Source organism: Siphateles boraxobius, unplaced genomic scaffold (genome assembly GCF_051911475.1).
Source record: "Siphateles boraxobius isolate OS27281-9 unplaced genomic scaffold, OSU_SipBor_1 6, whole genome shotgun sequence".
NCBI classification, from domain to species: domain Eukaryota; kingdom Metazoa; phylum Chordata; class Actinopteri; order Cypriniformes; family Leuciscidae; genus Siphateles; species Siphateles boraxobius.
In genome coordinates this window covers 30,594,904-30,609,136 of record NW_027509186.1, presented here as the reverse complement: position 1 = coordinate 30,609,136, position 14,233 = coordinate 30,594,904, and the positions used below count along the sequence as shown (strand labels likewise).

General features: G+C 37.9%; 2 protein-coding genes across 10 annotated transcripts in view; one reads left to right on the top strand and one right to left on the bottom strand.

The window, feature by feature from the left end:
* Window positions 1–1,700: 1,700 nt before the first annotated feature.
* Window positions 1,701–11,617, top strand: dusp14 (dual specificity phosphatase 14). The gene is made up of 2 exons (XM_077208865.1): window positions 1,701–2,075; window positions 9,921–11,617. Exon 2 carries the CDS (start codon window positions 10,039–10,041, stop codon window positions 10,693–10,695), a length of 657 nt encoding a protein of 218 aa, XP_077064980.1. The 5' UTR covers window positions 1,701–2,075; window positions 9,921–10,038; the 3' UTR covers window positions 10,696–11,617.
* Window positions 11,618–12,769: 1,152 nt separating this feature from the next.
* The window catches only part of synrg (synergin, gamma), a 45,095-nt gene continuing 43,631 nt past the window's right edge, over window positions 12,770–14,233 (bottom strand). For all 9 annotated transcript variants that reach the window (XM_077208855.1, XM_077208856.1, XM_077208858.1 and 6 more), the window contains one exon: window positions 12,770–13,920. In XM_077208855.1, coding sequence (XP_077064970.1) covers window positions 13,789–13,920 — 132 coding nt within the window. In that variant the 3' untranslated portion in view covers window positions 12,770–13,788. The remainder of the gene's footprint in view (window positions 13,921–14,233) is intronic.

The following is a 14,233-nucleotide window of genomic DNA, read 5'->3' as shown; positions in this document are numbered from 1 at the left end:
TTGGGCTGGAGCTCTCGCCCCAGCAGAGAGTATCAGGTGTGTCAATGACTCTTTCAGTCTTTGTCCTCTCTCTTTTCAAAATTTTCCTGCCTTTGATGCAACTACGGTTATCCTGGAAATCCAAACAGTACAGCTCTGTGTTTGCCTCCGAGGCAAAATAATTTGAGTTCTGTGCCTCAAATTCTTGTACCACTGTAACAGAAAAGCATCTTGGACTGAAAGCTTAGCGTTTGAGATATGCCATTCCAGAAACTGCTCATGCTAATATCTTCTGGCTTAAGTGTTATTACGGTGATCGTAAAGTGTCAGACTCCCAGACATAAATCAACGGATGAAAATTAATTAAATTAATTTCAGGTTAAAATGATCTTCATTCAAGCCCTCATGATTCAATGTATAATCTATTTGTGTATGAGTCAATATTTATCCATTCATCAGATGGGCAGAGAAATAGAAATAACTGAAAATTATGTCATCATTTACACACCCTCATGTTTTTCCAAACCTATATGATTTAATTACTTCCATTGAACACAAAAAGCAGGCTGCTTTGTTCCATATGTAACGGACGTAGGCCAGTAAGAGCTGTGCGTGTAAACTTCACTCCTCTAATCTCAAGAGGCGACACTAGATGCTAGAGTCTGCGGTCTTTAGCATTCTTGTTAGCACGCCCGCCTGCCTTGCCAGAGACCCCAGTTCGAATATCGCTTATAGTGGGTCAAGTAGGACCAGTTGCATTTGGTGCCGTGACCCAGATGGGAGTGAGGTGTAGGGGGCAGAGTGTAACGGACGTAAACCAGTAAGATCTGTGTGTGTAAACTGCACCTCCCTGGCCTCAAGAGGCGACGCTAGAGGCTGCAGTCTTTAGTGTCCTTGTTAGTGCACATGTCTCCCATGTCCAGAGACCAATCCCACTCAAAGCGAGTCGAGTAGGACCGGTTACACATAGCCTACAATAAAAATTTTCTCAGTAACACGTTATAATACATTTCTTTAAAGTTAGCATGAAACGGACGATGATATAGTCTTTTCTTCTCTATTGTGACATATCCAAGTGAAACGGCTCTTTGAACAAGAAAAATGTTGGCTGGGACTTGATTTTGTTGGTGGGGAATTGATTGGATGGTTGTGGTTTACTAGTGGTTGATCTCATGGGACTAACAGGTTGTCCAGCCCTCGCACCAGTAAACACGTCATCAGAGAAGAGAGATTATGATGTGCACAGATAAAAGCATTTTATAATAAATACTGCAATATTCTGTAAAAAATTATAATTTTCCATTTTGATTTCATGGTGACTTTTAAAGAAAAACAACATTGCTACATATAAATGCCTAAAAGATCATTACTTAGAAAGTCATGACAATTCAAGACAATTTCGTGTTTTATCGGTTATATTTTTTACGCAAAATACTCAGTTTATGTTCCAAAAAAGAAAGTCATTTAGCAACACGTGAGTAAATGACAGAATTCTAAATCATGAGAAATGTACAATCCACAAACTCTGAAAGTTATGATTCGTTGCTTGCTTTTTATCTTTTAGTGGTTCAGTCCTATATTGACAAACAGCTTCTAAACTACTGTCAACTGATCTAAAAATACAATTAATCCAACAGTAATTTCAAAATGAGTTTAATATAGAGATTATATTCTGAACTCCAGTAAAATGACATGTATATTTGCACCACCCTCATAAATATGATGTGCCTGAGGCTCTTTACAATTATTATAGTGGCGTAATTCTCATGTCGTCGATGTTTGTTGCTGAGAATGTCTTGTCATATTTGTAGCTGAGTGTGGATCGTGATGTGACAGTATGCGGACTGACTGGCTGTAGTGTTGGACGGGGGAGGCGCTTCTGTGCTCTTTAAGCTTATGTTTTCCCAATAGAAAATTTCCTGTTGTCATACGAACCAGATACGCGCGCACTCATCTCCATCACGGGGAAGTGCGTGGAGTTGTCAAATTTTACGGAATATTCCCGGAAAATCAGATTGTTTGGGTGATAGAGATTCTGCCATCAAGTGAATCTGTAACCCGTGTATAATTTCAGAGGACAATGTTTTGTGTTTGAGGTAAGTTGATTCTGTTCTTTGGTTCAGAGGAACACGAGTAATCTTGTTAATCAGTCTACTCTGATGTTGACACAACAGTGTAGTATTTCTCTTTTGTAATGTTTATGTCTTTAAATCTCTGAATGTACCGTATTAACAAGTGTGTTTGTTCGACACAAATGTTATGCGGTTTCTGCTTTTATTGAAAGAAAATCCGCAAAGTGAAGACAAACAGTTCGCGTGCGTGGAGCTAGTTGTAATTTTGCGCGATGTTTTTGCCATGTTTTCAACGATGCTTCAATAATTTTCCGTCTCTAGAGTTTGAACTACATTTGGTTGCTTTCAAATCGAACAGCCAACAGGGTCACCGTCGTATCATTTGTAGATATTTAGTAATATATTTTTCATTCAAATGCCTTTTTGAAAATGTGTCATGGATGCCATTGATGGAACAGGTTGCTGTGCGTGACTGAGTCAGACATGAAGCGCTCAATGCAACAAAATAGCCTACGATCTACACTCATTCACTGGCATTAACCTCTTCCTTTCACCTCAGTGTTGACTTACATATTATAATATTATTATCGCTAAGGTTTTGCCACTTTTCTTTAATAATTTTTTTTCCAAAAATCATGTTGTTCACTCTTAACAAATAGCCTAAATGCACTTCAGAAACTCGCAGTTTTTACACCTGGATAAAATCGATCAAATTAAATACAAAATTTAAATTTTACATGTCCACATAAATATAACTCAAAATCCTTGTAGGCTCTAAAAGCTATATCTGGGTTGTGAACTAATAAATCTTTGTGTTTCATCTTTTTAAATAATCCTGTTCATCACAAATCTGTCCAAGTGTGTTCTGTTTTATTGGTACTTTAAAACAAACTATATTGTGTGAAACTAATACTAATTTCAGTAATTTGGGGATTCAGTAAATTTTGATGTATCACTCACCTTACTGTATGGATATCGGCATGGGTATCGGTCACTGAAAAACCTATACTTGTCGACCACTTAAAAATGTATTAGAAAACACAGAAATGTAAAAAGGAACAGTGTGCAATATAGTATTGTATTTTCTTTTATGATTCTCTTAGAAAACCCATTATATAAGGAGAAACAGGACTGATAGACCTATAGGCAGATTGTCTATTTTATCTGCAGCATATTAAAATTGAAATCTTTAAAATATTTGCATCTAAGTGTCACTAAATCTTTATGTTGGAACCACTTGTTGAATGAGAATGGATTGTTTCATTTGGCCATTGACAAGATTAAGCTGGTAGAGTAAACACGGCTCAGGTTTAGTTTCCTGTTTTCCACATTTGGTGTGGAAGAAGGGCTGCCATTTTGGGGCTCGAGTTTCTCAGCAGGTGTCTCTCATTCCCATTAATGCTTGCGGAGGTGGAATCAGACTCTGGGAGTATTTCCACATACAGCATCCGAGACCTGTGGCACTGAATCTGTGATGTGCACTGTGTTGGCAGAGTCACACACTGAGTGATGAGTGTGCCTGTGTTTGTGTGTATGAGGTTGACATAGCAGCCCATTACTGTCATGCCATGAATATGTGTTCACGCCACTCCACAGGTGGAAAAAATGATTTACTGCGTTTGTAGCAAAATTGCTTGCCGCCCAATGGAAAATACATTAATTTAAGATTGAGTGGTTGCTTCTAATTTACTTGTAATGTACAGGGGGATGGATTTTTAGTGCCTTTTCAAAGACATTGTGTTTTAATAATATAATACAAGAAGCACACATTTATCTTTGAAGAAATAGTTGCAATTCATTTGCTAGTGTTGCTCTCATGTCATTCCAAACGTGTATGACTTTCTTTCAACCATGGAAAACAAAAGAAGATATCTTTTTGCTTTTTTTCCCCATTCATTTTTGTCTCATATACACGAACCACTGCAGAGTGACTTTCATACTGAGTCATATGAATATCTTTTATATAGATCGTTTGTTCTTTTTTTGAAGCTTGACATCCATCGCCTGGTCATTTTCTGTTTTTTATTGTTTTTTATGTTTTCTTTGGTGTTATACAGAAGACTTAGAATGAAAGATCTGTAATGAAATTTTCATATTCCTACAACTATATGCTTTATGTTTAGAAGCAATGCAGTCAGCAAAAAGTAATGCAAATACAGCAAAAAAAGCAGGCCTGTGTTCCTTAATTTCCTCTCTCTTTCTTCTCTTTCCAATTCTCTACTCACTCACTTGTATAAATAGCTGTGATAGTCAGCAGTGAGGCATTTGACTCTTTCAGGACTTTGGGTTGCTGAGGTTCATCTTTGCTCTTATATATCAAGCCTTTATTCCTCAACACCTACAGTAGTCATGGGTCACGCCACCAGAAATTCATCTTTTAAAAAATCTTCCGCTTCCCCTCCACAATAGTTCTTAAAGGGGTCCTATTATGCTAATATACAAGTTCCTCTTTTTGTTTATGGGGTAATGTGTTTACGTAATTTAACTTAAAAAAACTTATTTTAGTTATTAAAACTAGTTATTCTTCTTGCAATTTACATAGTTGCCACCCCTTTTTTCACCTGCTGCTTTGCTTTAGTTTTGGTTTCTTTGTGATTGGTCTACTGCTTAGAGAGTGTGTTGGAAATGTAACACCCCTTACCATAACAAGAGTGTCAGCTCTGAAGGCTTCCTGAGGTTGCTGTAAACAATACTGTAATGGTGTCAGTTTGGCAATATCAGTTCGAGTCTGAGTTCAATAATTGAAGTCAAGAAGAAAAATATGAACCCAAACCACATTCACATGCCATATTTGTGCAGGACGTTTCACAGTGGTAATTCTTTATTTTATATATCTCTTAAATTTTAAGATAACGGTGTCATTTATAACATCTGACCTGCATCAAACTGCATGGTTCAGAAAGCAGAAAAAATGGTAAGAACAACAATAGGTTTCAACCACTGTTCCCTCAGTTTGTCTTTCTTAGGCAAGCCAAAAATAGTGGGTTTAGATTCGGGGTGGGAAAATATTGTCTCTTAGACATTGCGACAACTCACTACTAATGCAACTCAACCAGAAATTATTTAAATGATAAATATTAAGATGTTTACATTCCTGGAAGAAAACTCAAGGCTACAATCGAGGCATTACGGGGAGTTGACTGATAGAGAATAACTCCCTTTGGAGTGACTTTGTGCTTTGTAACATTGCAGACCTTTTTCATGCTAAAAGAGCAACATATCACACTAAAGAGTTGAAAGTAAGTTGAAAATAAAAAAGCACAATAGTCAAATATGCACCAATGACATTCGTTCACAAGATAAGCAAGAACAAATGACATGATGACATCTGAACTGACATCCCAGACAGCAACTTAGTATCTGCCCAGATCCGGGTCACATCTGGTACATGTGGATTCAACTCGTACCAGATGTGAGCCGGATCGGAGCCGACACTATGTTGCTGTCTGGGATGACTATGATGCCATAATTGATTCGAAAGCTACAATTTACCCAAGAACACTTAGTCACCATGACACTGCCTGCCCCTTTGTGTTAACAAGCCCATAAGCTGTGAAGAATAGTTTGTGCTGAACCACACTTGGCATTCGAACTGAGTGAGAATTGAGTGACAGCCAGACAGAGTGATTGTGTGCCCCGTTTGAAAGGATGGTAGAGACTGTAGATGTTATTGCGATCAGAGTCCCTTGAGAATGGCAGACGGGCTGTTTTTCATTGATCTAGAGGAAGGCTCAGGGAGACAGCCAGCACAAACTGGGGCAGAATGGTTTTATTAATGCAAACACAGTATAGCAGACTACTGGGCACAAGGGCACTGCCATAAATTGCTGGTAGTTTTGCCACTGTGCATTTCAGGAATACTGTCAATTTAATGCAATTAATTAATACAATATTTATTCATTATAATTATTAGATCATACTTAAAAACCAAACCAAATAATACATAATTAAAATATATCAAATAAAAATAAGGCATTAATATAACATTGTCAATTTGATTATACTCAAATAAAATAAACTCAATTAAATAAAATATATGGTGAAACGCTCAGCAGAAGTGGCCACATGATGCTATAAAGCGTCAAGCCATCTGTAGCTCTGAAAAACGGTGGGAAACTACCACACCACAGCTGCTGTTTGCACAGACGTCAGATGTAATTCTAATTTAACATGATTAGTTTGATATTTGTTGCATACTATTAAGGGTCAGTCCACTGCAAATGATATGAATGTTATAGAGCCCTCAGGCATGATGCAGCACACAAGACATAAGTAGACCGTCTGCCCTTCAATAAAACATGTTTATGTCTGAAAGGTAGGCTGTAAAAACAGATGCTCTACACTCAGTAGTTTTTCATGTCTGCCAGCGACTCAAGCACAAGAAATTGGAGGATGCATATTAAAGCACACGTGGAGTCCACAGGGGCTTCTGAGGGCCAAAATTGACGACTGAATGATTGTTACCTGAGAACATGATCGTTGGGTCCAGAACACAACCTTCAGCTGTGTGCTTCAGTCACATTTTCAGAAGATATAGAGTTTTTTCAGCCATGCCTTTCTCCGATCACAATGAAATGTTAGTTAAACCCCCTAGGCATGCTAGAAATTAACTAGTTCTAGTGCATTTGAAGTAATTTTACATTTTGTTAGTGTGTGATAGGGACATTGATTTTAAGTCTTTTAGCTCAGGATGTAAAAATCAATCTGACAAAGAAAATTCAGTGCATCAATTATAATGATACTTAATTATAATGATACAATTATATAGTAATACTCTTTGCGTTCATTAATGGATGATTCTAGAATTAGGAGCACGTTTGACAAGAAATCTTGAAAAATGAAACTTTTTTCATATGTTAAAACATTTATTTGCATATCCCTGAATAAAGAATTGATCATGGCCTTGGATCAACCTTAAAGAAGACTTTGGTATAATGTAATGGGAATAAAAAAAAAATTCTCTGAGGCAAAAACGTTGGATAACCTTGGACTTGCTATCACAACACAGGTTAGCTTGCAGTTAATTAACTTTGAAAAGAAAGAAAAAAAAAGATTCTTATTTAATCTTCGAGTCGTGTTTAAAACTATTGTAAAATACTCTATAAAAACATACAGTGGTGTGAATAAGTTAGGCCGTGTGTCCACCAAAGCGTTTTTTCACGCAGCTGGCGTAAAATTCCAATTGTTTTCAATGGGAGCGCCGCGTTTTTTAAACGCCATGAGCGTAACGAGGCGCTGAGCGAGTATTTAACGCTCAAGAGCTGAGCGCCCGGCGTTTTTTACTGGTCGCCGAGAGTTGAAAAATGTTCAACTTTGGGTAAAACGCTGCGCTCATCACTGTCACTTTTTACACAGCCGTCCAATCACAGTGGAGGAGGGGCGGGACAAATACCACACGACCAACTGTCACAACATTCTTTCTGTACAACGACGTCTACCAGCAGAGCTAACCGAACAAAATGGATGAAAAATAAATTTTTAGTATGAAACAAAATTATCTGCGAAATCAGTTACAAGTAAACTGTGCTGTGGATATTCTGTATCATAGCAACGAATCGTCTCAACTGAAAAACGCAGCGCTGCCAAAACGCTCTCAAGCGCCCACGGCTAGGCGTTTTCAGCAGAGCGTCGAGCGTTTTCAGCCGGCTAAAAACGCTTTGGTGGACACACGGCCTTAGGCCCCCCATGCTAAAGTTGCCTAAAAAGAGGAATAAAAAATCATCTTTTGGAAATTGATCTTAATGGCTTAATTGGAAAAATGAGGAAAAATCCAACCTTTAAGGACACCAATTTTCTTTGGGTATGAATAATGTATCATAAATAAATAAATGTTCTTCCTTAAAATACAGGGTGCATAAGTCATTGCCCCCCTATGTTAAATTCCCATAGAGGCAGGCAGATTTTTATTTTTAAAGGCCAGTTATTTCATGGATCCAGGATACTATGCATCCTGATAAAGTTCCCTTGGCCTTTGGAATTAAAATATCCCCACATCATCACATTCCCTTCACCATATCTAAAGATTGGCATGGGGCACTTTCCATAAGATCATCTTTCAATGCAAATCAAACCAGCTATTAGGCTAACTGAAATAAAACCATGCCAATCTCTAGATATGGTGAAGGGTGTGTGATGATGTGGGGATATTTTAATTCCAAAGGCCAAGGGAACTTTATCAGGATGCATAGTATCCTGGATCCATGAAATAACTGGCCTTTAAAAATAAAAATCTGCCTGCCTCTATGGGAATTTAACATAGGGGGGCAATGACTTATGCACCCTGTATTTTAAGGAAGAACATTTATTTATTTATGATACATTATTCATACACAAAGAAAATTGGTGTCCTTAAAGGTTGTATTTTTCCTCATTTTTCCAATTAAGCCATTAAGATCAATTTTCAAAAGATGATTTTTTTATTCCTCTTTTTAGGCAACTTTAGCATGGGGGGCCTAACTTATTCACACCACTGTACCTGTCACCTCATTACAATAATAGTACTGCACCAAGCATGCTTTCCATTGCATGTGTGATTCTTGGCAACCTTTCTGCTATTTGTTATCAATACAATTTTTGTTTGCTGTGTGTTTACTTTGAGATCTTGCCAGGTATGCGCAACATGTGGTAACCTTTTTATAAAGGCAGTAAGTCAGCTTTTATAAAATCACTGTAAACCACAACTTCTTGGGGCTTATTGATTCATTAGATGTCTGCAAAGCAAAATATATTTTTTTATTAGAGGACTGTTATTCAGACGAATCATTGTTAGTTTTACAAAGCCAAACTCTAAAAGGTGTTTTTTCCTCTAGAATACCGAGGCACTTGGCTGCCCTCTTGTTCTGTGCGATACGTCAAGCGTACTGTCAGACAGTGTATTTGCTTATAACAGGTTTCGAGCCTTGTTCTTGGTTTGATTAATAAGGGTCTTCCCGGCTCCAGTAAACACTTGCTCCGTATGGCCCCCACACTCTCAAGCACAGCTCAAGGGACGCGAGTCTGACATAAGGGCACATCTGCTGGGTACATACAGCAATTACGTCCATTAAACCAGCATTCAGCCATGCTAATGTTGTTTTATCATCATCGAAGAAGCTTCAGTCATCAACTCTTGTAAAGCACCTCTCTGGACTCATAAAATGTCTTCAAATTAAAATGGACATATGACGCTTTGACACTTTTTAGTATCACCTCCAAAGCGAGCCGTAACAATACTAAAATGTGACGTGTGAACACTGCAGATCACTTATTGGTCAGAGAGAATCGTCACTACCAGCATCTTTGGATTTGCAACACAAGACACCAATCCCACTAGATATAAGTAGTCGGCAACAGCCCCCCAACCCGGAATCATTTGTTCACACAACTTTTTTTAAACGACTGTTTGTATTTGTGTCGCGTTTACGATGATGTCACGGCAGTGTTCTAGGGCCTCATTTATAACGACGTGCGTACAATGATCCTGAATGTGAATGTACATCAATTTCTGAAATGTTCCTAAAAACAAACCATAAAATGTCCAAATCCTAAACGCATCCCATTTTATAAATTACAGTTCTTAAATCTTAAATTCAAGCTCCATGTGAACAAGTGCCTCAATTTTACCTACATGCTTTTCAGTTGGCGTACACATAAGAACATTTTCATATCATAATTTTTGCCTTTAGATGTTTAGATCTAGATGTTCCTTACTTATGATGTAATCTGATCATATGTGCTTTTTATTAACGACTAACCAGAAGGTTGTAGGTTCATAACCCACAATGGACACATGATTTATACATTTTGTGCATGTGCAAGGCACTTGTTCCAGAGGTTGCACTACTTGTTATTCCAAACCAACTGACTTGTGTTGCTCTCGGTTTGTTTTAGGTGAACCCAACGGTCTGTATGATCTCATCATTCACTTTGAGATGACCACGGAGAACTGAAAGACATCCTGGCGCCACCTCAAGGTTTCTATTTCTCTGTCTCCTTTCTTCGCTCCTCTATGGGTTCCCGAAGTCAGGGGTTCTTCCACCACCAAGATCATCATCACCACCACCATAACCACCACCATCACCGCAGTTCAGTGGTGCCCACGGCTGTACCCCGACTGGTGCCCGAGACCAGCAGCCTGTTGGGGGGCATCGCCCAGATCACTCCTTCCCTGTTCCTTGCCCGGGGGAATGTGGCATCCAACCGCAGCCTCCTCCTGTCCAAAGGGATTACCTGTGTGGTGAACGCCACCATTGAGCTGCCCAACTTCAACTGGCCGCATATGGAGTATGTGAAAGTGCCACTGGCCGACATGCCTCATTCTCCGATCTCGCTTTATTTTGACAGTGTGGCTGATAAGATCCACAGCGTGAGCCGCAAACGGGGAGCCGTCCTGGTGCACTGCGCGGCTGGGGTGAGCCGCTCCGCCTCACTCTGTTTGGCGTACCTCATGAAGTACCACAGAGTTTCCCTGGCCGAAGCTCACGCATGGGTCAAGGCCCGCCGACCCGTCATTCGTCCTAATGGAGGGTTCTGGCGACAACTCATTGAGTACGAGAGGAAACTGTTTGGCAGGAACTCTGTGAAAATGATCCAGACACCATACGGTGTCATTCCTGACGTGTACGAGAGGGACCGCAGGAACTTGGCACCTTTCTGGGGCTTGTGAAGAGGGGTTTGGACTTTGGTTGAAGCGTAGAAGACAGGTCCGTTAACCCATATTTGACTCCATTGTCTTCCGGGCTCTTTCCGTACGTCCACGTGTCCCTTCTGCCAGAGTATAAAGTGAGACGGTAGTGCTTATGTCCATTTTCAAGAAGAAGAAGTCACTTCGACTCCATATTTTATGAGGTCAGGAGTGATAATTCATCCTTGAATGCTGAAATGAATCTTGGTGATGATTACGGTTTTTGGAACACTTTAGTAACCAAGTGTAGAGCTGAGAATCAGAAATTCAAGACTTAAAAAAAACTTAATATTCTGAGGATGTTGTTTCACTTTTGGCAGTCGTCTTTGTTGAGGCAGCAGTCTGATCTTGATAACTGGTAGCATTTGCAAATAATACATATATATTAAAAATATATTATATTCCAATGTGTATTTAGACGTGTGCAGAAAAAAAAGTAAACAAAAAAAAAGTTTTGGAAGGTTCTGTGAAGAGTTAGAAAGGAGCTAAAAGGTTTAACACCTTTGTAAACTATTTGTGTATATTAAAGGAACATTTAATGAGAATACCATAAAGCCTGTGTTGGTATTTGTAACGTCATTGCGAATACAAAACAGTTGCATTTTGAAAGGTTTAATAAATATGGCAGTCATAAGCAAATAATATTTTCAATGAATTATATTTTGTCTATTTTGTCTTTTTGCAATTCTACTCAGTTTTTAATTTTTAACTCAAGATGTTTCTTTCAAATGTTTTCTGCAGTGAAGCAGTAATTATAACCGGAGGACATCAGTCCCAGAACTCCTAGCAAAGCTTTTACTAATTCATGTAAAAAATTTAACAAAACAAAAAAACAAATTCATGTAAAAGGGTTCAGATTTAATTAGTGTGATAAAATGAATAAAGGGTGTAACATTTTAATGCATTCCTTGTGCTTTTTTCAGTTTGTTTACTGTTTTTTTTTTTACTTGTTCTTTTGAACACTTTTTAATATTTACATCTTTAATGTGTACAAATTACAGCAATGCCACATAGTTTTACTTGTTGATAAAGTAATATCCCTACTATATACTGCACATGACTGATGAACTGGCTGTTGTTAAATGGATGTCAGGCTTACACTCTTAAAATGTTTTTTATTAGAATCTATGGTACCTAAATTGTTAAATGTATTTTTCAGAAGTAATTTGAGACAAATCTAACTAATATATGTATGTATATATATATGTATGTATATATATATGTATGTGTATATATATATATATATATGAGCATAACTTCATGTGTAAAGCCACAGATCACGTTTGGGTCAAAATAAGCCTGAGTGCGAAAGGTTCTAAACTACAACAATTTAGTTTAAATGTTATATCTACCAAAAAAAAAAACAGATAAGTCTGTTAACTTAATAAAGTCTTAACACACGACCAAAGTTTCATTTTCGTAAACAAAACAAACTGAATAAAAAAAATTAATAATGTATCACATACCGGGTCAGAAGGGACTCAAATGCAATAGGAGGCTGTTTACTGAAAGGTTCTTTGGGGAATCCACATTTTTTTCTTTAATGGCATTTCTGCAAAGATTTACTTTTAAAATCTTTATTTTTAAGTGTGTATGAGCATGGGGAAAAATTCCTTTCACTTCCTGTGTAGTATGTATATATTGATTAACAGAGCAGGAAGTCTCATTAAATCTAATCCCTATTGTTCAGCGAAGACTAGGTGGATAATGGTTATTAGTCATGTGTGTATAAAGACAAATACAGAACATCATCCACTCTGTACTTTCACAGCTAACAGCCTGTCAAAACAGCATCAAAATGGTGGGAAAAAATTGATTTAAAGAAATCACTCTTCTTTTGTATGCACAGACTGGAACAAAATCTGACTATTTTTACAATGTTACAAATTCAAAATCTTGTATCCTTGGAAACTGTTGCCAAGGTAATATTGCTGTGAACGGCAGCTATCAGCACCGAGTCAGTGTGAGGGACGTGTTGTCACTAACTGGCCCTGATACAGATGAAGAAACGCAAAGTAATCACTCTAATGTGGGACACAGACATTTCACATTTGTATTCAATACTAACATTCAAAGATTTTAATTTGCCCTTACTGTCTTCCAAGTATTAACAGAAATACAGACATAAAAGGACAGATAGGATCATTTTTGTAGTAAAGGCTCATAAATTGAGAAGAATTAATGAGTTGAACTTGATTCATGATACAATGACAAAGATCATTAAAAGACCATTAAGACCTCAGTAAAACACTAACAATGACCATCGTGAACACAAAGCCATTTAATCTATTTTGTATCCTCATCAATTCATTAATAGTGCCTCAATGAAAAGAAATGAATTCATTATGAAAGTTTAGGGTCATTCTGCTTGACTTGGAAGGAGGAAAAGGCTTGACTTTGACACTTTGAAGGAAATTCAAAAGTCTGGGGATGTAAGAAGTACAAACAACAAAGTTCCTTTAAAAGCGTCACATCTAAATTCAGAACACTAAATATCAAAACATTTCAGAACAGCTCCCAGACTTGATGCTTTAGAAAAGATTCTCAGAAACTCACAAGCATTCAATGACCGTTTCCAGACCCACTACAAAAGTGACTTGTGTTCCAGCACAATTATAACAGAAAACAATGACACAAAAGAAAAATACCAATGTCTAAAGGTTTCTCTCTTATTTCAGTAATATCCGCTACACATTTTTGATGCTTTCCAATGTTTTCCCTTTATTGTTTTATGGATTTTATATTACAAGTCTAATATTCATAACATGCAGAACAGCTCTGCAGTATTTACTTCACATGGTAGAGAAATCAACAGCAAAGAATCAACCAACCAGACACATCTGTACATGACCGAGTCGGATCCAAAAAGGTAAAGACAAAGAAACATTTACAATATTTTAAATAAACTATTATTCAGTAGTACATCTTATCTGATCTTCCAACAGACAATGGCAGATCTAGATCTAGTTTCTACTAGTCCCAATTTCAAGTGGCGAGAGCTGTACCGGTTGAAAGGCAAACAGCGTTAAACAGTTAAAGTGACTCCCATGATCCTTCAGGCAGCGGTTCAGGGTTCTAGAGCAGGTCGGGCAGGACGAGACCCGGCGGTTTGGGTTCCACGCAGTTGATCCAGAAGTTAGCGCAGCTGGCGTGGTACTGGTGACCTCCGTACATGAGCTTGAAGTTGTCCGTCTCCGAATTAAAGGCCTGCAGAGGATTTGTGCAAGAAAAGGTGAGAAAAATTATTTTATAAGATAAAGACCGAATTAATGATAGGGACAGGTTGGAGTTGATCTACTAGGATTTTGGCCTGGTTTCAGACAAGGCTTAGATTAAGCCAGGAATAGGCCTTATTTCAATTAGGGCATTTAACTAGCTTTTATAAATGTGCCAATATTTTGTCTCAAGGTGCACACCAGTAATGTTTTTAGGATATGTCAGTGCAATTTGCTTTCAGTTAATACAGTTCAAACATGCATTTTAGTCTGGGACTAGGCTTAAACCTTGTCTGTGAAAACCG

Excerpts from the sequence above, each read along its gene's own strand:
- dusp14 (XM_077208865.1), top strand. The coding sequence starts at position 10,039 with ATGGGTTCCCGAAGTCAGGGGTTCTTCCACCACCAAGATCATCATCAC.